Consider the following 24,219-nt stretch of genomic DNA (forward strand, 5'->3'; position numbering starts at 1 on the left):
GGACTCTTGCTCACACATCAGCAAAATCCCCGGCATAACTGGCCTTTTCCCTTAATGTTGTCTTCTCTTTCCTTGCCTGCAACACACTCTTCCCCTGCAGTGCTTTCAAGTGGGAGCCATTGCATTCTCTCACACTCCCTCATTCCCCTAAGCCTGACGGTGGGGCAGGTGTCCCTGAATCTCATTGCCACTTTCGTTTCATCATCCTTTTCTCCTCCATAACAACACCCATTATAATGTCAAATTCATCAGAAAGTGTGATACATCAGACATTAAATTCAGCAAAAATATTGGCGGCTACCATGTGTCCAACCCTATGTATGTTCCAGCACCAATGAAGGCTTCTGTAGATAGATTTTCTCAGGTATTCAGTTTATGAGGCAGATAGGATTATTCTTTCTTTTTTAAATATATTTTTATTGATTTCAGAGAGGAAGGGGGAGGGAGAGAGAGAGATAAGCATTGGTTATGAGAGTGAGTTATCCATTGGCTGCCTCCTGCACACCCCACACTAGGGATTGAACCCACAACCCAGGCATGTGCCCTGACTGGGAATTGAACCAGGACCTCCAGGTTCATGGGTCCACGCTCAAACACTGAGCCATGCCAACCATACAAGATTATTCTTTCTTTCACAGTTTATGAACTGATACTGAGAGAAACTAAATAATTTGCTCAACTCATAAGCCAGTAAGGGTCAGATCTGTGATTCAAACTGGTGCATTTAAATAGTCATGACTTCATGTTTCATGATATCCTCAAAAAGGCTGATAGCAGGAGCCAGATGGTAATCAGTTAACAGGTTTGATGGGTGTAGAAGTTGTTGATTTGACAGGGTAATTTCTAGAGATGTCCCCAGTGATGAAGCATAGGCTTTGTGTTTGACCCTGTCATATTCAAAAATCTGTATTGGTGATTTGGATGAGCTCTATCAAACATTCAGATTACATAAAGCTGAAAGTGTTATCTAGAATCAAAGTGTGGTCAAGAATCAAAAAGAGGATGATGGTGGAACTACAAGATGAGTTTTGAACTGTGGCAGGTTCGTGTGTCTATTCATTCTTGAGGCATTTGTTAATCAGTATTTCCAATTCACAGTCATTATGGTAGGTGGGAGGAATATAAGGATGAGGAAGGGATGCTTGGACCTTGCCCTCTAGGAGCTTATATCTAGAATTTAAAAAACAACAACACAGGAAATGACGCATAATAGCAATTGCTGTGAAATGGAAGTTTTTACTTGACTTATAGATTCATTTCTATAAATCCAGATCAAGGAGGAAGTGCATTCATTATATTTGCAAATCACAGGTAGAGACTAATAATCTCTATTTTAAGAGAAATCCTGAGTAACCAGGATTGTTAAATGTTTAGCTTAAGAAGAAGATACTTAGCTTGAAAAAGATTTAGAGAATAATAGTATCATTTAGCTATTTAACACATTAAGCACTAGGCCTGTTTTGTCTTCCTTTCCATTTCAGTCACCCGTGACTGACATGGTGCTTAATGTGTTAAGGACATTTCCTGTAAAATGGAAATTTTACATTCTGCATAGCTTTAGACATCAGAACTTGGATCACTGACTGAAAATTAGACTGAAACTAACTTTTATTCATCGTAAGGGAAATTTCATAGCTTATAGTTATACAAGATGAAAAGGGCTGCCTTATAAGAATTCATGTATTTAATAATATATCAAGGAAAGTGTGGAGGTAACTCTAAAAGGAAAGCAAGTTAGGTTAGGTTACTTCTAACATTAGGTCTAACATACTATATTATTAATATTAAACTCATTTGATTTAGTAGAAGGAATATATATTTCCAATTTTCCCATGTGCAAAAAATACAAATATTATATTCTAATCTATTATTGAAAAAATACTAGCACATATCACTCTTGAGAATATAATTGAACTATTCACTAGGTACCTAAAACACGAATTTTTTCTAAAGATTAATTTCTACACAAGAGAAATATTATCAGAAATATTATGTCTACTATTTCAAAACAGCCAGGAAAATCATATAAAAGATCTATGTCAAAAAGTTTCAAAAAGAGCATCATGCTTTATGTCCTGTGTTTGTGGACCCAACCAGAACATTTGATTCAGTTAACCAAGTTTAGTATGTCAGCAACCCTTTAAAAGATTGACTATCCAGAGAAGCTCAAAATATTTGTTAGCTATGTAAAGAAATTATAGAGTAGTAATGAGAGGAGAAAACCATATTTTTTAATCTATATTTCTAGTAATGCTTAACATTACCTTTGAGTGTTTTTGCTATTAGTGTTGCATTAGTTTACAAAAAGTATTTATGCAGTGAAATTTTTTTTAAAAAGCAAAATTTTGATAATTATTATTCAAGATCCCATGTACTTTTGGGCACATGTCCATTTCTATAACTGTAAAATATATGCTTAAAACACTCACTTATTCATCCTTTGACACTTTGATGAATGATTTGAGACTGGAATTCATAGATAATTATTTTGTCTTAGAATCATTATTTTTCACTATGCTACTGTTAAATATGGAATGACTGTTTTATTGCTAAAATATAATGGTTCCTTTGGATGGCTGAATAAAAGAGGATTATGGTACTTAAATCAATATGAAAATACAAATCATCTTGCCCTGCTAGCCACCTTTTCTGTTCAAGTCATTAGACTTGAAACTTGCCCTTTTTCATCTTAAGAAGCCTGACCAGTTTCATCCATACTTCCTAGAAAGTACATTCATTCAGTCAGTCATTCAAAGTAGTCAGTGGATGCCCACCATGTTTCAATCACTGTGTTGAGCTTGAGGGAGCATTTAGCTCAGACTTGGGGCATCAGAGAATATTGATCAGAGAAAGTAACATTTATAATAAGAGCTGAAATAAATAGTTGCTAGCCAGGTAAAAAGGAGAAAAAATATTTTAGAACAAGGGCTATGCATATGAAAAGTCCCAGAGGTGAGAGAGAGCATTACATAATTTGAGAATCTTGGACAGTCACATATGGCTTTAGCATAGTGTGCAAAGGTTACAGTTGCTAGATATAAGCCTAGAGGGGTAAGTAGGGACTGGATTATAAAGATCTTTCTTGCCATGCTAGAGAGTCTGTCATTCTTCCTAAGGTCAATGGGGAACTAGTATAGGTTTTCAAGCAAGAAAGTGGAACGGTTTGATATGTTCTTTAGAATGATCACTCTGATTTTAGTGTGAGGAAATTACTGGGTGAGAACATTTGAAGGCAGGAACTTTAGCTAAGAGGCTGATGTAAAAAGATAAAAGATGATGGTTGCCAGATATAAATAATAGCAACAAGGAAATAAAAAAAACACAGATCATAGAATCATGGAATATGGTGATAAAGTAGATACCTGGGATGAGGAAGGACTCTAGATTGCTGGTCTGGGTAATTAAGAGGGTGAGAGTGACCTCAAATAAAATTGGAAATTCAGAAATATTTGCAGGTTTTAAATAAATGAGCATAGTATTTGTCATTTCAAATTCAAGGTGCTCTTATGTTATGCAATACGAGCTATCCAAGAAGCAAATGGAAATGTGAGTCTGGAAATCATCAGAGATATCTGTGCTGAATATATGAAATTTACAGTTCTGGGTACATAGATGATAGCTGAAGTTGTAGTAATGGATGAAATCACCAGGGTAGAATGTAAAGGAAAGAAAGAGATGAGAGCCAAAGTTTGAATCAAGGACACCAATCTTAGTGAACAGAATGAGAAGCAAGAGTTCATGAAGGAGGATAAAAAAGAGAAGCCATAGAAGTAGGAGAAAAGTCATTAAATTTACTATTAAGAAACCATAGGAAGAGATATTTTGATGAAAGGTTAGCCAGAAATATCAGCTGCCACAGAAAGTTCATATATCATGAAAACTGATCATTGTCATTAAATTTTAATTTAGCAACAAAGATTTTATGCATGAGCCTGGAATTGTGTTATTGCTGAAATCAGAAACTTGTTTAAAGGATGAATGGGAGATGAGGAAGTAGAGACCTGGAATCTAAACAATGCTTTTTAAATGCTTATCAAAGAGCCTGAAAGTTAACAAGGGAGTTGAGACCTCAGTGTTGTTGTTTTTTAAGATAGGAAAGACTTGACCAACCTCAAATGTCAATGGAAAGAAGCCAGCAGCCCTAACCGGTTTGGCTCAGTGGATAGAGAGTTGGCCTGGGGACTCATGGGTCCCAGGTTCCATTCCGGTCAAGGGCGTGTACCTTGGTTGCAGGCACATCCCCCCAGTAGGGGGTGTGCAGGAGGCAGCTGATTGATGTTTCTCTCTCATCCATGTTTCTAACTCTCTCTCCCTCTCCCTTCCTCTGTAAAAAAATCAATAAAATATATTTAAAAAAAGAAAGAAAGAAAGAAGCCAGCAAAGGAGGAGACAGTGCAGATGCTGGAGAAAATGGGAGGCAGGAGGACAAGGAAATCAAAGTTTAGGAAGAGAGTAGCTTTAGACAAACGACAAAATACCATTCCCTATACATAGAAATAGATATTAAAGCGATGGAAAATAATGCAGGCGAGATGGTGAGTCATTCGGCTGTGAGGAAGTATCTGAATGAGGACTTTTTCTTCTCTGAAAATAGGAGCTGTCCTCTGCTGAGGGGAAGTGGAGAATTAGAATATTTGAGATTTATATCTCACTATATAGAAAAAGTTGATTTTACATTAAGGTATAAAGTGCATCTGTAAGTGATACAATATATTTTCAAATGCATCACTAAGAATGTAAAAGAAAACTCCAAAAGTCTAAGATTCATTGAGATAATGTCATGGTTTCTCCCCCGGGGAATAAACTCTCAAAAAGAGTCAATAGAAGTTCTAAAAACTAATTTTAATTCCATTGTAATTTCTGTAGAAAAAGTTATGTGACTTACTGTTTGTCATGAATGACCACACATACCATACCGAATATTGTCTGTCCATTAGAAAACACAGGAAAAATATATATGTGCTTCTTGGTTGACTGAAAGAAGCAAAGAGCTCAGCATATGGGATGTGGTTTATGTTTAATTCAGAGCCCAGAGGTGTCTCTGTGGCTCTAGCTGAGTTGATCAAATCAGCTCATTATACATCTATTTTTTTTTAATGACTTTTTTGCTCCCAATTTTTTATATTGTTTATGTCATCCTTTTGACCACTCCAAATCCTGACTTACAAAATCAAGCTAAAATCCAACTCAAAATTCCTTCTGTTTTCTCCTGTTTCTCAACTTCCGAAGTCAAATGTCACATTTCCACTAAACAACAGTCAATTTTGCATTCTTTATGTGCAATCTAAAGAACAAATTAAAGAAACAAACAAAATAGAAACAAAGACAGACTGAGGGTTGCCAGAGAGAAGGGGTTTGGGGGACTGGGTAAAAAAGGTGAAGGGATTAAAAAATACCAAATATAGTCATAGGGATGTAAAGTACAACATAGGAAATACAGTCAATAATAGTGTAATAACTGTGTATCATGCTAGGTGGGTAGGATGTTATTTTACCTTTTTCCCTCACTTGATTCCTCTCACAACTTGTCTCAGTGCCTGGCATGTAGCTCTTCCTCAGTCCTTATTGCATATATAAATCCTATGTGTTAAATACAGTTCTACTTCATCAGAGTTTTCATTTCAAAACCATCTACACACTATTCTGAAACTATTCTAATTCCTTATGTAAATGTCTTAAAGCATATTACCCAGTGCCTCTTATGATGCAAGCATGAAAAGAAAATATTGACCTGAGATTCCTAGGTTCAGATTGGGTCCTCTCTTTCTCTAAAGAACCATTAACATATGGCAAGAATTACACGAGCAACATTCTTTAGGTGGTAACTAAACTGACCTTTTTTTTTTTCTATTGTTGTCTCTTAAAAAATGTATGCCTGATGGGCATGCACCAAGTCCCAGGATTGTTATCACTTTTCAGCGCTTTGTCAAGAAGAAATATCAATGGCCCAAATGATATAATAAATTTTAGAAATTTCTGAAATTTATTCCTGACATTAGAGTAAGAGAAAAAAATTAGACTGGGATTCACATAGGAAAAGGAGAACAGAAACTCTTGCCAGTAGAGTTATAACAGCCCAGTATTAGTTTCTCAAAGGAACGAGTTTTAAAAATATATATGTATGTCAAGAATTGAGTTTTCTGTCAATGGGGTGTGTGTGTGTGTGTGTGTGTGTGTGTGTGTGTGTGTGTGTGTGTGTATGTGTTCACAAGAACACGTACACTCATAGGCACAGAGCTGTGTGATAAATTCCATTAGAACTCTCATTACATTAAAAACAAATCCCCCCCTTTCCCTTTACAGAATTGTCAACATCACACTGCTGGTGACTTCTGTGAGCGATGTGCTCTCGGGTACTATGGAATTGTCAAGGGATTGCCAAATGACTGTCAGCAATGTGCTTGCCCTCTGATTTCTTCCAGCAACAAGTAAGATGGAGAACTATTGCCATGTTTCCCAGTCAGTAACCCCATCTGTGTAGCACATGGGCTTTCAGATTTGGCTATATTTCTCCTGTAGACAAAAATCTCAATTTAAGACAGAAATTTATTTAACAGTATAAAAATAAGACAAAAAGTGAGCACATAATACCTTTTGGTTCATTTTTCCTTTAAAACCTTGTCCCAAGTAAATAATATTTATTAATCAAAATATAAATGTTAACATACGTCTTTGAAATAAATGATATATGTACAAATGTACATAATTTTAAATATTTTTATAAAGGTCTAATGTTTGTATATAACTCTGCCATAAAGCTGTGAAGGATTGTTTGGTATATATATATATATATATATATATATATATATATATATCACATTTTTTGGCTGTTTCTCTTCATTTTGGGTGTTTAATTCATGACTGGTAAAGAATTATCAAGAAAATAATTTAAGCCCTAGCCGGTTTGGCTCAGTGGATAGAGCATTGGCCTGCAGACTCAAGGGTCCCAGGTTTGATTCCGGTTAAGGGCATGTACCTTGGTTGCGGGCACATACCCAGGAGGGACTGTGCAGGAGGCAGCTGATCGATGTTTCTCTCTCATTGCTGTTTCTAACTCTCTATCCTTCTCCCTTCCTCTCTGTAAAAAATCAATTAAAAATATATTTTAAAAAGAAAATAATTTAAAAATGGTGCAATTAAAGCAAGGTGACTTAGTGCTATGCTCCAAAATAAATCAGTATCTCCCAGAAAAACAGTCCCCTTTCTGTTAAAATGGTCCAAGTTTGATACCATGGAAACACAGCCATGAGAGGAAGCAAAATCTGGAATATTTTATTTCAGTGCTGTCTGAACATTCTGCATTGGTTTATATATTGTTTTTAAAAAAACCTAAGTATTTTCATTTACATTTTTGCTAAGGATATCTACACTTTCTGCTAAGTGATTTATAGACTTCAGTCTCTACATGGTAGGGCAGTGTTTCTTAAAGAATTTGCTGTTGAAAAGAAGTAGGACAGTTTGTTCAGATACAGAATCCTTATCTTGAATTTATTAGAACTGCAAACAACTCAGATGAAGATCATTCTACCAGTGATGACTTAGTGGGGTTTTTTGTTTGTTTGTTTGTATCTGTGTGTGTGTTTCCATATTTGGCTTTATATACATTCTAAAAACTTCATTTAAGTTTTCTCCCTTTACTCTGCAATCTCCTATTGATTGTTTAACAGAATTAGGGGTATTTATAGGGAGTCCAATGTAAATGTTTAGGGAATTTGGATATTGATGAGGATAATATATGTGATTTATTATTTCATGTAAGCACTAAGTGGTGGATTATTTGTAGGGGTTTTTTAGGGTTTTTTATTGTTTTATTTGGGAAAGTACTTCTTACAAAAGGACAGCTGTAAAACACAGAGACCTCTGTAAAAATGACTTGTTTTTTTCTTAAAGTGAAAGACTGGGTGGGATCCAAGGAATCAAAAGCAGTCGATGGGCAACTCAGAAGCATCTCCAAGTTATTTTCAGGAAACAGCAATAAAATTCAAGCTAAATTTTTCAATCAAGGAATTCTAACAATTTAGCTTGTTTTGTGAATTACCAACCCAACCCCCCACACCCCGCCTTGAGTGGGAAAGCATAACTTACTACTACTACTGCAAACCAATGACTCCACTACAAGAAACATCTTAGAACACAGTTTTGAATCACATCTGTCTACCTGCAAAGTACAGGGTTGGAATGAGGCCCACAAAAACACAATAATTTTATTTTCATTTTTTCCTAATCTCCCTTAGGTGATCAAATTTCAAAATAAGGGAATGTTATTTATTTTAACATTTATTAAAATGTAAACCAATTGACCCAGCCACTATGGGTAGCGGTTGTGTGTCAACCTATGAACCAAGCGATCATGGTTTGATTCCAGTCAGAGCACATGGCCCAGTTGTGGGCTCGATCCCCAGTAGAGGGTGTGCAGAAGACAGCTGATGAATGGTTCTCTCTCATCACTGATGTCTGTATCTCTCTCCCCCTCTCCCTTCTCCTCTGGAATCACTAAAAATAGATTTTTTGAAAAGGTGAACCATTTGGATTAGAAATTTTCAATAATTAATTGATAATTTACTGTTGGACGAGCTATAACAAAAGCTGTAGGACATATAAAAGAGAAGGGTGGAAAGGGTCACAAAATGTGTCTTAAGAGAAGTCAACTTAAATGTAAAGAGAATTCAAAGTCACAAAATATCACACTTGATTTTGGAGGTTTCAAATCACATTAAAAGAAATAGTAGTATTCATAATATATCCTAAACAGTGGATTGAAGAACTTTTATTGGTGGAGATAGTAGGAAATTATATGAGCAAAGGCTTACAGAATAGAAAATACAAGACATGTTTAAGAACTAGTAAGTAAAAATTTGGAGCATGGTTTTCAAATAGAATTTCATAATTGTAGATGAAAATGAATTGGAAAATGGAGGCTATATTGGAGATATCCTTGAATACCAGTCTAAGAAATCGTTGCTTAATTTTCTATGTAATGAAGAAACACTACAAGTTTTTATTATTAATAAAAGTTTGTTATGATGAGAGCCACACTTCAGGAAAACTATTACAATAGAGTTGAATATAATGAATTAAAACAGGCAAAGAAGAAAAGTGATGAGACCAATTAAAAAGCTATTGCATTAGCTTAGGCAAAAGATAATTAGAACCTAAAGGTAGATAATAGTAACAAGAATGGAGACAGGTGGGTGAATGTGAGAAAATTGTTGAATGCAGTTCTACAGAATTGATAACTAATTAAATATGAGGGGTGAGAGCCAGGTAGGTCAGAGTGGAAGCCAGAGGTTTATAGCCAGGTTGACCCCCCGATGGTGGTGCTATTAACTGAAATAGGGAAACCAACAGAGAGCTGCTACAGAAGATAGATAATTTATGTTTCAAATAAGTTAAAATTGATATGAAGGGTCTGTCTAAATGGAAATATGCAAACAGCTGCAGGAAATGGAAATCTGAAAATGTGAAGGGCACATGAAGGAAGGCATATGTTAATAAATGAATCAAAGTCAGATAAGATTTCCCGGGGTATTATTACCCAAGCGGAGCACATGAAAAGGAGGAAACATAAGACTATCTACATTAGGGAAGCCGGAAGGGCAGGAAGAGCCAAGATGGGCTGTCAGGCAGACAAGGGAAGTAAGGCCACAATGCCATGGGCACCACAGAGAGAAGAGCAGCCCACCACAGAGAGAAGAGCAGCCGTAAAGGAGCATCTGATTCTGGTTGCAAGCGGAGACCCAGTACATATGCTGGTGATTAACTGAGGCTCACTGTTGGATTTTGACAATCAATGATGAAAGCAGACATTAGGTTAAAAGGGTGTGAGTTTACAGCTTTAAGAAATTTAAGAAGGAAAAGAAAGTGTACCACCTTGATTGCTTAGCAGAATTTTTAAAAAGTGTGTTTTCTTTTTCCTATATATGATTTTTATAATTTTTAACATGTTTTATTGATTTTAGAGAGATAAGAAGGGAGAGGGATAGAGAGATAGGAACATCAATGATGAGAGAGAATCAGCCTCCTGCATACCCCCTGCTGGGGATCAAGCCCACAATCAGGGCATGTGACCTGACCGGGAATCGAATCTTGACCTCTTGGTTTCTAGGTCAATGCTCAACCACTGAGCCACACCAGCTGGGCTGATTTGTATAATTTATGAATACATTTTTTATGCAATGGGCCTTGTAAGAATCAAAATACTAAATCAAAGGGCTAGTTCAGTGGCTTCCAAAGTTTATTGGTCATAGCCACAGTAAGAAATACATTTTTTATATTATAACCTACTACCCAGAAATTTGCATAGTAGGCATCTGTCTGTCTACCTATCTCATACCTATCTCTCTTTTTGTGAAGGCAAAAAATAAACTTTTTGGATAATGAGTTTGTGAATAGTGGATCGATTTATTTATATATTTTGCAAGGTTAGAGTTCATTACTCATTCATACACTATTGATTTAATGTATTACAAGAGAAGTAAAATAAGACCCTAAAAGCAAAAGAAGTTGTGACCCTCATTTATACACTTTATTGCCTTTTTCAACAGCCATTGGGTTAGCAGACCAACAAAAGGAAAAATGAGGTGTTTGCAGCATTACCATTTTGCAGCAAATATCTTTGTTTTTTTTTATTTCAAAGATTCCAGTACCCCATGCAGTGGTATCCAGTGGAAATGCAGCACTCTCTACCTTTAAAAGAAGTTGATAATAACCCCCAAACTACATGTTAATACAGCTTAGTTTTCAAGTCTTGTCAAGTCTTTATTTTTGTAGGATAAGATGACAACAGTCCTGGAGCAAGCCTGACTGGCTGTGGTCCACCAGTGTTGTAAAGAAAACAGAGCAGGTTAAATAAGACCTACTTATTAGTAAAACTTACAAAACTGTCAGAAAAATCTTACCCACTTCATGCAATTTAGTGTGAGAAAAGCTTTCCTTCTTTTCTCACACTAAATTACATTACTTGGTATTTCAAGTAAAATGTAGTTTGAAATTTCTATGTAAATTAGAAAATGCATTCTTTTATTTTAAGTAAAACATTTATTCATACTTCATATGTTGAAGTGCCAGTGGCAATTTGAGCTGAGTTTTCAGAAAAAGTTTAATACAGCTTTTATGCCTCCCCCCTTTTTGATTCATGAAAAGTGGACACTTTTGCTAAATGTTTCATATTTTTATGGTTGTCATATAATTATTAAAATTTTAACATAGTCACTGTGATGCATTGTTAAGTCATTAAAAACCAAACGTATTTATTTGTTGATTATTATTGGTACTGTTTAGTTGTGATATTTTACCCTTGTATAGGAACTTATAATTATAAATAGGCATTTATAATCACCAAAAATAAGTTCCAAGCATCTAGATCAGGGGTGGGGAAACTTTTTTCTGCCAACAGCCATTTAGATAGTTATAACATCATTTGTGGGCTGTTCAAAATTATCAACTTAAAAATTAGCCTGCTCTATTTGGTCAAACATCTAATTAACTCACCCCTAATGCCTTGGCAGGGCCAGACCAAATGATTTCTGGGGCTTTGTGCATCCCGCAGGACTGATGTTCCCCATTTCTGATCTAGATCATGGAGAGAATTACTTAAATTTGTAAAATAAATAGGTGAAAGTGTTTTTTACAATGTTTCTCTGACTCAGTTTCAGCCCTTCTTGTGTCATGGAAGGCCTGGATGATTACCGCTGCACAGCGTGTCCACGTGGATATGAAGGCCAGTACTGTGAACGGTATGAACAGTCATGTTGCGTAGAGAGTAATGATGCTTAGAGATAGTATAATGAAGGACCATAATAGAAAAGTATTCATTATTTTCATGGCTTTATTATTTTCATATTCACTGGTGGTTTATATGCTTTCAAATTTATTGTCCTATCTTTAGAGTTTCTCCTAAGAAACAAATTATTTCACAATTTTCTAATCTGTTTTAGTCTATAAATATATATACATACTAACATATACATGCATATATACCATCGTGTGTGTGTGTGTGTGTGTGTGTGTGTGTGTGTGTGTGTGTGTGAAGAGAAAGAGAGGGGGGGGAGCTTTATAAGAACAAATAAATCAATTTCCAAAAGCTTATAAGTAGTTAATAATAACAAAAAGCTGACCACACATAATTCTCATTTTAGTTCCATGGAAAATATTGGCTAACCCTAATTACATACACATCACTGTTCTGAGCACTATGGCACTACATCAGCAAGTATATACATAATTCAGAATATAAATGCTACCAAGCATTCTTAATTAGAACAACTCAAACAATAAAGTGTTGGTTATTCAGTTCTCATTTTCAACAGGCAAACAGTATTTAATAAATGCTTCCTCTCACCATGTTTTTTTGCAAAATCTGATAATAGATGTATGCCATTATTAAATTGGATTCTAACTATAATACAAACGGTAAATTAAGAAGCACGATTTCAGACTGACTGTCTAGTAAGTTTGTCATTAATATCTTCTGGAACCATAGTTTCTATAAAATTAGTATCCTGGGTATTCAAGTGTATCTCTGCCATATTGAGTATGTTTTAGGCATTATCTCTAAAGTAACAAAGAGTAACTAATATTAACTATTAACATTATACACACATAATTTTTGCATAATTGATAACAGTATAAAATTTTATGAAGACCCATGGACATAGCCTAGCTCCTCTAGTTTAATTGGGTTCCATTTTTCTTACCTATAATAGCTAAATAGATGATGTTCTACCTACTTTAAATTAACATTGTGAAGATCAAGTGTACAGAGGGTACTGCTGATGCCTTGCCTAAGCACCTACATAGAAGCTGCTTTTCCCATGGGAGGGGCTACAAGGCCTGAGAATTGTCCCCACCCTCCTCCAGCGGTTCAAAGTCCTTGACTAACTAGTATGAGAGTGCAAAGTTTAGCTTCTTTGACCCTAATTTTAACAAATTTTGAGATGTTATTTATGCTACGGAGCAAATATAAACAGATATTAATGTTGTCGTTACTCATTTAAGAATCTTCTTTTGATATTACCAGCAATGGTTGTATTAATAATGGAAATATGTAGGTAACTAAATAATTAAACTTGTTTTATAAATTCCAATGCAGTTTCTATATGTTTGCAAAACATATTTGCAAATAATCCTATTTGATAACTCTAAACACAATATCCAATACTTGCATATATATAAAACAGTGCATTTACAATTTCCATGTCAATAGAAATTGGCAGCAATTAAATAGCTTAAAGCAACACAAAATTCAAAAAGATTTCCATCTGTTTTGAAGACATATACATCACTTGAATAGATATATACTTTAACATCCACCAGTGTGCTTTGGTATTCATGCTTAGTCTAATATTCATTTCATGCCCTTGTAAACTCCAGCAGGATGATAACTGAAAGCATCCCTGCACACCCAGGAAATTATCTTCAGTAATTTATGAAAAGAAATGTTTGATAGCATAGCTACATTTATAAATTGAAGTTACCACTATCTGTGAAAGCATGTATATACAAAAGACTGGAGGGTACACTGTAATGTCAATTATTGTCTTCAGGCAGAGTGATTACAGAAAATTTATTTCTTAATATCCATTAATGTTTAATAAATAGGAGTTGGCAGTTTATATAGCATACAGATGATCAGGGTCATACACTATCAAATGTGAAAGGCTTGAATTGTTTTTGCAGTTATCCAATGTTGTTACAGCTTTACATTTATCATCTCTAACATAAATGGTTAGGTTCTATTTCCCTGAAAAATTGCTTTTATTCGGCTAAATTAAACCAAAGGTCCTGGTTAAATTTTTACTATAACCTTCCAAATAAATTTTTCCACTTCTGAGAGATCCTTAAATTATTCAAATCACATTATGACCTGCCCAAACTCATCAGCGTAGGTCTAGAACTGCTTACACGTCTTGAGGGTCTGCAGAAGTATAGAAAACCCTACCATGCTCTTTCTTAGTTACTCTTATAATAAACTCTTTGAGCATTCAATCAATCTGAACCAGCATAGAATTCTTTCACCTTAATTTGTTAAGAAACAATTTAAGTGGATTTATATAAATGACACTTTTATTGATCATATAGTGGAAATAAAATAAGAATTTTTACAATAAATATATAAAAGCCTAATGTTATAGGTAATTTTCTTCTTGCTTTGCCTTTACTAACCAGGCCAGGATAAATTAATTTTCACTATCAGCCATGTAAATTTTTACAATACCAGGTCACTAAAAATGGTCCAAAATTATTTGATCAGTGTTAGTAACTTTTGGCTTCAACATCCTATTATCTCTCAACTTCCTCCCATACTTGCCTTTTAAAGAAAAATTCTGACTGTTGATTAAATTTAGACTATATATAATTTATTATCTAATCTGGGATACTTGAAGGAGAGACAGAAACTATAATTAAGCCAGAAAACAGGTAATCTGGGACCATTCTGGGTAAACCAGAGCATATGGTCTTGCCAGGATTTTGTAAAGTTACCACTTCCAATAACATAACCAAGGGTGCATCGTTAAGTGAATGAATGCATGGATGAGTGGAAGAGTCATTGAATGGATTGCCTTTTGGGTTTATCCAGTTGTGTTTTCCTTGTAATTTCTCAGGTAGATGTTATGTATTTTATTTATACAACATTAGCTCACTTCCATGGACACACAATGAATAATTCATCTTGAGAAAGGAAAGAGCAATAGAATTAAATAAAAGACCTAGTTCATTATCACTTAACTTGCTCTTGTCACTCAATAAAATTCATGGGTTTGGCACCAGTGGAGGGGTTCTTGTCCCCTCTTCAGGGTAGAAATCGAGAGGAGGTTAAACAGATTCAAAAGGGAAAATGTTTGCTAAAAACTGGGTGACAGGTAAAAGGGAGAGGGCAGGAGCTTGATGCATCAAGGCAGCACACACTGACAGAGTATGGCTCCCCTAAGTGCTGCCGAGGTCTGGCTCACAGAGCGCTGGGTTTCTTCGCGCAGGTGCAGAGTAGACCTCTCCTTTCTCCAGATTCCTGCCATTGGCTGGCATTGACTGGCTCAGGCACAAACACATTGGTTTGGGGAGTACTAGATGGGAAACCTGCATCTTACCTAGGAGAGACTCAAGAAGTAACTGAAGGACATTCCTATTCAACTGAGAGAGTCTCAGCCTGCCTCAGGTTGAATGATTCAGTCATTTTGACATCTAAAAGGCAGGCGTCTAGGAAAAGCCAAAAGTCAATATACGATTTTATTTATTTACTAGTAGCCCGTTTGCACGAAGATTCGTGCAATAGACCTTCATTCACCTGGCTGCCTGCACCAGTTTTCTGCCAGCACCAGGGACCCAGGCCTTGGCTGTGGCCACCGCCTTCTGCCTTTTTCAGGGTCGGGGCTTGGCCCCGGGCGGTGGCCTTGGGCTCGGCGGCACCCAGCGTCCCTGCTACCAATCACAGGGGCCGACCCCCAGTGGTTTCCTGCGATCAGTGCAGGCTCCCCGCTGGTGCCCAAGGCCCGGAAAGCCTCAGCCCCTGGGACCCCCGGGAGCGGCAGGAGGGGCCTGGCCATGCCCCCCCAGGTGGCCGATCGAACCCCGGACCCCTGGGAGGGGCGGGAGGGGCGGGAGGGGCGGGAGGGGCCTGGTCACGCCCCCCCAGGGTGCTGATGGCCCCAGGCACCCCCGGGAGCAGCGGCATGGGCCCGGCCACTGGGCACCGCCATCTTGATCTTCTCAACGGCGGATATGCCACCCGGAGTCCTGCCCCCAGCCTCCTGCTGGCCCAATCGTGGGCATAGCGGAGGTGCGGTCAATTTGCATGTTTCTCTATTATAAGGTAAGATAATTTTAAAAAAGCAAGACTTTAAAAAATAGTTTATGATCTAGAATAGTGGTGAGCAAGCTATAGTGCACAGAACTCGGACCATTTCGTGATTCTGTATGGCACTCAAGCTAAGAAATGGTTGTTGCAAGCAAACATTTACAATCAATTTGATGAAAGATAGGAAGCACTAAATTTGAACCCTAGTTAAGTGAATTTGATACCTCAACAAGAATTCCTTTCTTTACACTAATAGATTAGTTTTACTTAGTAGATCATTATTATAAAATAATTTGTACCAATTATTTTCATTATTATTATATCTTAAATTCTATCAACAACAACAACAAAAAAATTTAGAATTTTTTTTTCTCTCTTCCTACATGATTTTGATTGTTGTCTCTTGACCACCAAAGCTTAAATATTTATTATCTGGCTCTTTATAGGAAAAGTTTGCTGACCCCTGATCTATTGACTCTTGCTATCAGTTTTGTTTCATTTAAAACAACACACACAGCAGCAATTTAGAGACATGAAATCATTAACCCCCTTTACTTTGTCACTGTTTCAATCCAGGTGTGCCCCTGGCTATACTGGCAGCCCAAGTAGCCCCGGAGGCTCCTGCCAAGAATGTGAGTGTGACCCCCATGGCTCAATGCCTGTCCCCTGTGATCCGGTCACAGGGTTCTGCACGTGCCGACCGGGAGCCACGGGGCCGAAGTGTGATGGCTGTGAGCACTGGCATGCACGAGAGGGCACGGAGTGCATTTGTACGTATACTAACTTAGCTATTAGTACTGGGGGCCCTGGTTCCATTTCTGTCTCATTTCCAGTGAGAGACTTTTTTTTGCAATAGCTAGTGCTTCTTTCTTTCTGACACTGTCTATAAGCCTTCTGCTGTTTGCCTGCTGTTTTTTGTCTCCATCCTGCTGAGCCAAGACCAGCTGAGAAAATCCTCAGCATGCTTTAGTCAGTGCTTTGAAGACCTACAACAACGTTTCTGGAGGCAGATTTTATTTTTATTTTGTTCACCTCAGAGTTGGCATTGTCTTTGTGACAGATTAAAGACCTGAATTTATTAAATCTTTTAGAATCTTCCTGATTTTATAATTGGCTGGACAAACACTTTTAGCCTTGAATTACAATGGACTTTTCCTTTCCTAGCTTTTACAGAAATCCATGAGCTTACTGCTTCATAACTTTCTCTTGCACTGCAGAACCTGGAAGCATTGGCAGTGAACTTGAGTATTTTTATTCTCATGTACAGTAAATGAAGAGCAGTTGGCTTGCTCTTTCTCTTACTTTTTTTCCACCTGCTTCTGGATTCAGTAATGCCATATTGAAAGTACATCAAATATCAATAGTTATATAATTATTGGATCTTATACAAATTCTAATCTAAAATAGGTCACATAAATTTGGAGAGGGACTGATACGTTATGGCATTCTTTTCCTTGAAAGAATTTACATTAGCGGTCTTAATTCTTTCTAACAAAGAGAAATATAAAATATTTCCGTATCTATCTATTTTAATGTATTTATGCATGCTAATATTTCTGGTTTTAACATATTATGTGTGTTTAACTCTTAATGGCATCTTAATTAGAATTTTTATGCTCTAGCTTTGTAACCACTACCGCAGAAAGTAAGGGTGGCTTTAAAAGTATGCACACAAATAAAGGCTGGGTGTGTTTGGGAATATAGATTTTAAAATTATTTTTCTATGTATTTCAAACATCTTTAATGAAAATGTATTAAAAATAAAATAAATGTTAAGTTTTTTAGGAGAGAGATTAAATGTTATAGACATTTACATTATTATATTCAGTTCATGGTATATACATATTAACTTTTCTCAAGTATAATTGCATATTATAATGATAATTTAAGTGGACTTCCAACATACTCCAGCTTGTTTTAATATTGTTTCCAAGTTAACTTAACATAGATTTATTTAATTAGATAATTGATAGATACTCCTAATGTAAACACTAAATTCTTTTAATTTTAAATCATCAATTTTATTAATTATCCAGAAGTAACTTAAAAGAAAAGTATCACATTCAATGTGAAGCACACAAAAATTACATAACATTAAAAATCTGTGAGCGATAAAATAATGGGATTATTTTCTGAACATTTCTTTTAGAGGGAGTTGTCATTCTGCCCATCAATAACAATGGCTCTAAGTTCTTATTCTGTTGGTGATCAGTATTTTATATACATTTAAATAAATCTACAGTAAAAAAAAACTTTACTCAATTTTTTCCCCCCATCACATCTGTAGATTTTAAATCTACCCAGTGGCCCATATGAAAATAACAAAGTGCCAACCTTCCAATTACGAAGTTATACCAGCCTGATAATGTTCATTTGCACTATTTTTGTCCCATAGGGAAATGTATTTCCAACTGCTGTACATGACATTCAGGTCAGTTGCTATGTCCAGAAAATTTTAATATTCTTCTGGAGGGTTTTTTAAATATCTAGATACCTTTTCTAAAGTCTTTACAAGTATTTTACAAATAAATACAATATGTCTCTTATATTTATAAAATACTTATAAAAATATTTTCACTTTATAAATGATGTATAGATTTTCCTTATTCTGCTCTTAAATAGTGATTTCCATTTACTTCTAGGAATGTGTTATCTTTACCCCTGCATTAGCTTCACTATAGGAAATGCTACATAGAGTATCTTCAGATATTTTTTTCTCATTTTATAAAATTTCTCCTATTGTGGAAAAATATGCCATGATTCTAATATGTTGACCTTTCCCAGATCTCAGTTATGGTTCTAGTTTTGAAATGAGATAATAAAACAAGACACAGTGAGGACATAACTCTGATTTATCCTCAGTTCTCTTTGTAATACTTTTTAATATATTTCTCTATCCATTAGCTAGATGAGAGCAAGACACCAAAGAATGGATTCACCTGGCACATTTTACCTGCAGGGCCTGTTTTACAGCATGTGACTATAGACTCTATAGTATAGAGGAATTTTCTAAGGTCCGTGGGAGGGAGAGGATGGAGGTAGCCTGGTTCAGGCAAGAAAATATCTTTGTAATAAGAGAAATGTCTTCTGAGAGAAGCCAGTTCTGAGCTTAGAGCCCATGTTACCTCAATGAAGAATAAAGATAAAATGGACTAAAAAATGAAAAATTTAAATATATATAATGTCAATATGATAATTATGACAGAGCCTTATCCATCAGATATTGTTAAGTGAAGTCCTACCTTCTATGCAGGTGAAAAGATATAATAGCTGGTGCTCACATTCCCTTCAATGCCTTTTATTGTTTTCTAAAAGGAATAATTTGAAACAGCTCTACAGTGTGAACTTCCTTATGCATGTAGGTGATTTCTGAATAGATATTTTTCAACTTCCCAAATTAGGACTTCTTCCTAGTAAGTTACATTAACATAAATCCAATCTCCTCTTTCAACTCTAATTCATAATTTACAAATCATTTCTAAAATGAGAACAACTGCCTGCCTCTCTGAAATTGGAAAATGAGCAAGCTATTATTTACTTAATGCTAAAGTTTTATATTGTGAAACACAAAACTTGGCTTTGTTCATGTCCTATTTTCTGCAGACTAGTAATTAACACAGAACTCACAAGATGTTTAAAATAGGTTATGAGTGGCATAGTAAAATACATTGCTCTCTTAGAGGACAGAAATTAAAATTAGTAGCTGTTGGCAAGATGTTATTCCATAAAGAGTGCCTAAAATAGCATTTTATAAATTCCAAATTGATGCTTCCTATTTTATTCATTATATATGAAATATTAGGAATATATCAGCTTTATTATGTATAATCATCTATAATATAATATTTAAGACATTGTTTTGCTGGCTGGGGGGAAGGGAAGGGGCATTTGGCCAGGCAGCCACTCTTGATCGGGTTGGGAGAGTCCAATCAGGGGCAGGCCGGCAGGGGGAGGGGCCATGAGGTTGGCCAGCCGGCCCCACCCCCTGATCAGGCTGGTTTTCTGGCCACAGTGGGCATCATAGCCACCGGTCACTCCGGTCATTATGGCTGTTATGGTCACTCACTTTATATATATATAGACAAGAGGCCTGGTGCACGGAATTCAAGCACTCTGAGGGGGAGGTCCCTCAGCCCGGCCTGAGTCCTCTTGCAGTTGGGAGCCCTCAGGGGATGTCCATCAGTCGGACATCCTTAGTGCTGCCTCGGAGGTGAGAGAGGCTCCCTCCACCGCTGCTGCACTCGCCAGCTATGAGCCCAGCTTCTGGCTGAGCAGCACTCCCCCTGTGGGAGCGCACTGACCACCAGGGCACAGCTCCTGTGTTGAGGAGGATCAGGCTGAAACCAGCTCTCCAACATTCCCCGAGGGGTTCCGAATTGCAAGAGTACACAGGCCAGGCTGAGGGACCCCACTGTTGCACGATCAGGGACCAGGAGGGACATGGGAGGTTGGCCAGCCGGGGAGGAACTGCAGGAGGGCTCCAGGGTGTGTTCGGCCCTTCTTGCTCAGTCCTGATCGGCTGGACCCCAGCAGCAAGCTAACCTACTGATCAGAGTGTCTGCCCCCTGGTGGTCAGTGCACGTCATAGTGACTGGTTGACCAGTCAACTGTCTGCCCCCTGGTGGTCAGTGCACGTCATAGTGAGCGGCTGAGTGGTTAGCATATCATTAACATATTATGCTTTGATTGGTTGAACAGATGACCAGACACTTAGCATATTAGGCTTTTATTATATAGGACTAGTGGCCTGGTGCATGAAATTTGTGCACAAGTGGGGGGGTTCCCTTAGCCCAGCCTGCACCCCCTCCAATTGGGGACTCCTTGCAGGATGTCCGACTGCCGGTTTAGGCTCGCAATCTGGGACCACTGGCTCCTAACCGCTCACCTGCCTGCCTGATCGCCTCTAACCTCTCTGCCTGCCTGCCTGATTGTCCCTAATTGCCTCTGCCTGCCTGATCACCCCCAACTGCCCTCCCCTGCCAGCCTGATCTTGCCCCTAACTGCCTCTGCCTACTTGATTGCCCCTAACTGCCCTCCCCTGCCGACCTGATCTTGCCCCCAACTGCCCTCCCTTGCCAACCTGAGCTTGTCCCCAACTGCCCTCCCCTGCTGGGCCTGATAGCCCCTAACTGCCTCTGCCTCGGCCCCCACCACCATGGCTTTGTCTGGACGGAAGTCGGATGTCTGGAAGATGGCTGGTTGACCTGGTCTAATTAGCATATTACCCTTGTATTAGTATAGATAGATTATATAGGATAGGATTGCTTAAATGGGGGGGAAAGCCTTTTTCAGCAGGAGGAGATGCTCTTGGCAGACAAAAATGCATAATCCCTATATCTGGGCTGATAGCTAGCCATATGCACTATACTACCAAACCGGTCATTAAAAAATTGAACCACTTTCTTACACCTTACACCAAATAGCTATTGCCCTTAAAACCCCTCCTCAGACCCCACCTTAGGTTCTACCTTTGCAGTTCACCCAGATTAGGTTCTGATTGGTCAGTTTCTATGCCAGTCAGCGTCAAAAGCTCCACCTCCAAGCAGCCATTGGCTCCTTGCAGTTCACCCAGATTTGGCTCTAATTGTTCAGTTTCTATGCCAGTCAGCATCTCCAGGCCTATCTCCAGGCCTGATCAGAGAGGCGGGGCTGATCAACAGCCACCCCAGGCTGCTGGCGAGTAGGCTGAACTGCTGATCTCTTAGAGAGAGAAAGGCGCGGCTGCTGATGAGACCCCAAGAGAGAGAGAAGCAGGGTCTGATCTGCACCCTGCTTCTCTCTCTCTCTCTCTCGGGACCTCGCCAGCAGCCACTGTAGCTGCTGATCAGCCCCACCTCTCTCTCTCTCCCCGAGAGGTCAGCAGTTCAGCCCACTCGCCAGTCCTCGTTCACCAGGGCCTGCTGTGTGCGCAGCCTGGCATTCAGTCGAGCCTTTGGTCATTATGGACCCTGGGTTTTTATATATTAGGATAGCCAGTTGCCACCAGTGATCTTATTACAATAATGCAGACCCTTATATATTATCACTAAACAGTGCTGTACTGTTATAATGGCAGTTATTGGTCCATATATATGAGAACAGGAGCAAAATAATGGAATGTGGTTCATCATTTAAAGAAAATAGCAACCTATCTAATAGACAAATATGCAAATTGACCATACCTCCGACACACCAATAAGCCAAGCCCACAAGCCACACCCAACATCCAATCAGAGCGAGCATGCAAATTAACCCAAACCAAGATGGCTACAGCCACAGAGAGCAAGGTTTCCTAGGTAACAGAGGAAGCCAAGCTTTCCGCCTGCCCTTGCCAGGCCTAAGCCTCCACTCAAGCTACAAAGTTTCAATTATAGAAAGTAAACAAATGGCGGAAAAATGGAGCTTGAGAGAGCAGGCCAGGGTTGTCGCCAGCAACAGGGGAAGCAAAGCTTTCCGCACACCCTGGCCGGGCCCACCCACTTAAGGCAACAAAGTTTCAATTATAACCCCAACACAAATGGCTACCGGCCTCGGAGGGAGCCCCAGGCTTGGCTCCGCTCCAGGCTACAAAGTTTCAATTGTAGAAGGAAAATAAATTCCAGATACCAGGGCCTCTGTTTGGGTTGCCAGGGGGCGTGGCCCGCCTGCAAACCACCACAGGCCCCTCGCTCAGGCCGCCCCACACCCCAAGGGAACCCCCACCTGATCTGGGACGCCCTTCAGGGCAAACCAGCTGGCCCCCACCCCTGTACCAGGCCTCTATCCTATCTAATAAAAGAGTTCTATGCAGATTGATCATCACTGCAACACACAATATAGCTGCCCCCATGTGGTCAAAGATCCTGCCCCCATGTGGACACAAGATGGCCACCACAAGATGGCCAGCAGGAGAGGGCAGTTGGGAGGCACCCGGCCTGCAAGGGAGGGCAGTTGAGAAGGGCCAGGCCTGCAAGGGAGTGCAGTTGGAGGTGATCAACCCTGCAGGAGAGGGCAGTTAGTGGTAACCAGGCCGGCAGAGGAGGGAAGTTGGGGGCAAACAGGCTGGCAGCAGAGTGGTTAGGGGGTGATCATGCTGGCAGGCAGAAGCGGTTAGGGGCAATCAGGAAGGCAGGCAGGCAAGCAGTTAGGAGCCAGCAGTCCTGGATTGTGAGAGGGATGTCCGACTGCCCGTTTAGGCCCGATCCCATGGATCGGGCCTAAACGGGCAGTCGGACATCTCTTGAGGGGTCCCAGATTGGAGAGGGTACAGGCTGGGCTGAGGGACAACCCCCCTCTGTGCACGAATTTCGTGCAACGGGCCTCTAGTTTCCTATAATAAAAAATGACAAAAACCATCATCTGACCTCCAGGTGCTACTTAGTGAGCTTTGGCTTTGGAAATGTGATCACCCTCTGTCCTCACTTAATCCCCAAGTACTAGTTCCTATTCAAAGGCCACTATGTCTACTCACTTTTTCTACAACTCTAAACCCTGTGTATTGTTCAAATCCAGGCATCAGAGAAGCTATAAAAGCAGCTTCTGTTCACCCTGTTTGTACCTTCTCTGCATCTGTTTTGTCAGTAAAAGATGTTTTGAGTTTCTTATTGTCAACCTCCTTTAGCATAGGTCTAGGCTAACAATGTTGTAGAAGAGCAAATACTCTGAATCTAGATGATTTTCCTGGTTATTAGCAATTAGACTCAGTGGTTTGTCTAACACATTGAGAAAGCTGTTCTATTAATGGACTTAAGGAGTTGTGTGATTGAATTGTCATATAGAGGAGGCTGATCACAAGTTCCTTTATTTTCAGTCAGACTTTATTTTAAGAGTAAACTCCATTTTTTAATATACATATATATATTTTAAATATATTTTTATTAATTTCAGAGAGCGAGAGGGAGAGAGAGATAAAAACATCAATGATGAGAAAGAATCATTGATCAGCTGCCTCCTGCATGCTCCACACTGGGAATGGAGCCCACAACCGGGGCATATGCCCTGACCAAGAATCAAACTGTGACCTCCTAGTTCATAGGTATCAATGCTCAAACACTGAGCCAAGCCTGCCAGGCGAGAGTAAACTTCATTAGATTACAATTTTTACTCTGCTAGATGCAAGAAATTGACCTCACAGAACAATGGAATTACATGATTTTACAGTCAGAAGCAATCTTATAAGTAAGATAGTGTAATCATCTCCTTTTCTGATGTGAGGAAACATGCTGTTTGAAGGCTCTAGTTGGCTTGAAGCCTGGCAGGCCATGTAGACATTGTGTGACATGACCTAATGTTTCTAAACCTCATTTAATGATCAGTAAAATGGAAATAAAATACTACATACATGTATGTGAAGTATCTAAGCATAATAGATGCTCAAAAAATTCTAGACATTATTATCTCATGGTTATTATTTGATTATTTTTTTCAAAAGCATAATATTCTGTGCAGTCCATCAGTTTCTGATGAAA

At 38.5% G+C, this 24,219-nt stretch overlaps 1 protein-coding gene across 1 annotated transcript in view; it reads left to right on the plus strand.

Moving 5' to 3' along the window:
* LAMA2 (laminin subunit alpha 2) overlaps window positions 1–24,219 on the plus strand; it is a 485,095-nt gene that overhangs the window by 326,452 nt on the left and 134,424 nt on the right. Inside the window, exons 30-32 of the mRNA XM_079780407.1 lie at window positions 6,304–6,428; window positions 11,649–11,735; window positions 16,370–16,563. Of these exons, the coding sequence (XP_079636533.1) occupies window positions 6,304–6,428; window positions 11,649–11,735; window positions 16,370–16,563 (406 nt within the window). The remainder of the gene's footprint in view (window positions 1–6,303; window positions 6,429–11,648; window positions 11,736–16,369; window positions 16,564–24,219) is intronic.

The sequence above is a fragment of the Cnephaeus nilssonii genome (genome assembly GCF_951640355.1).
Source record: "Cnephaeus nilssonii genome assembly, chromosome: 9".
NCBI lineage: Eukaryota > Metazoa > Chordata > Mammalia > Chiroptera > Vespertilionidae > Cnephaeus > Cnephaeus nilssonii.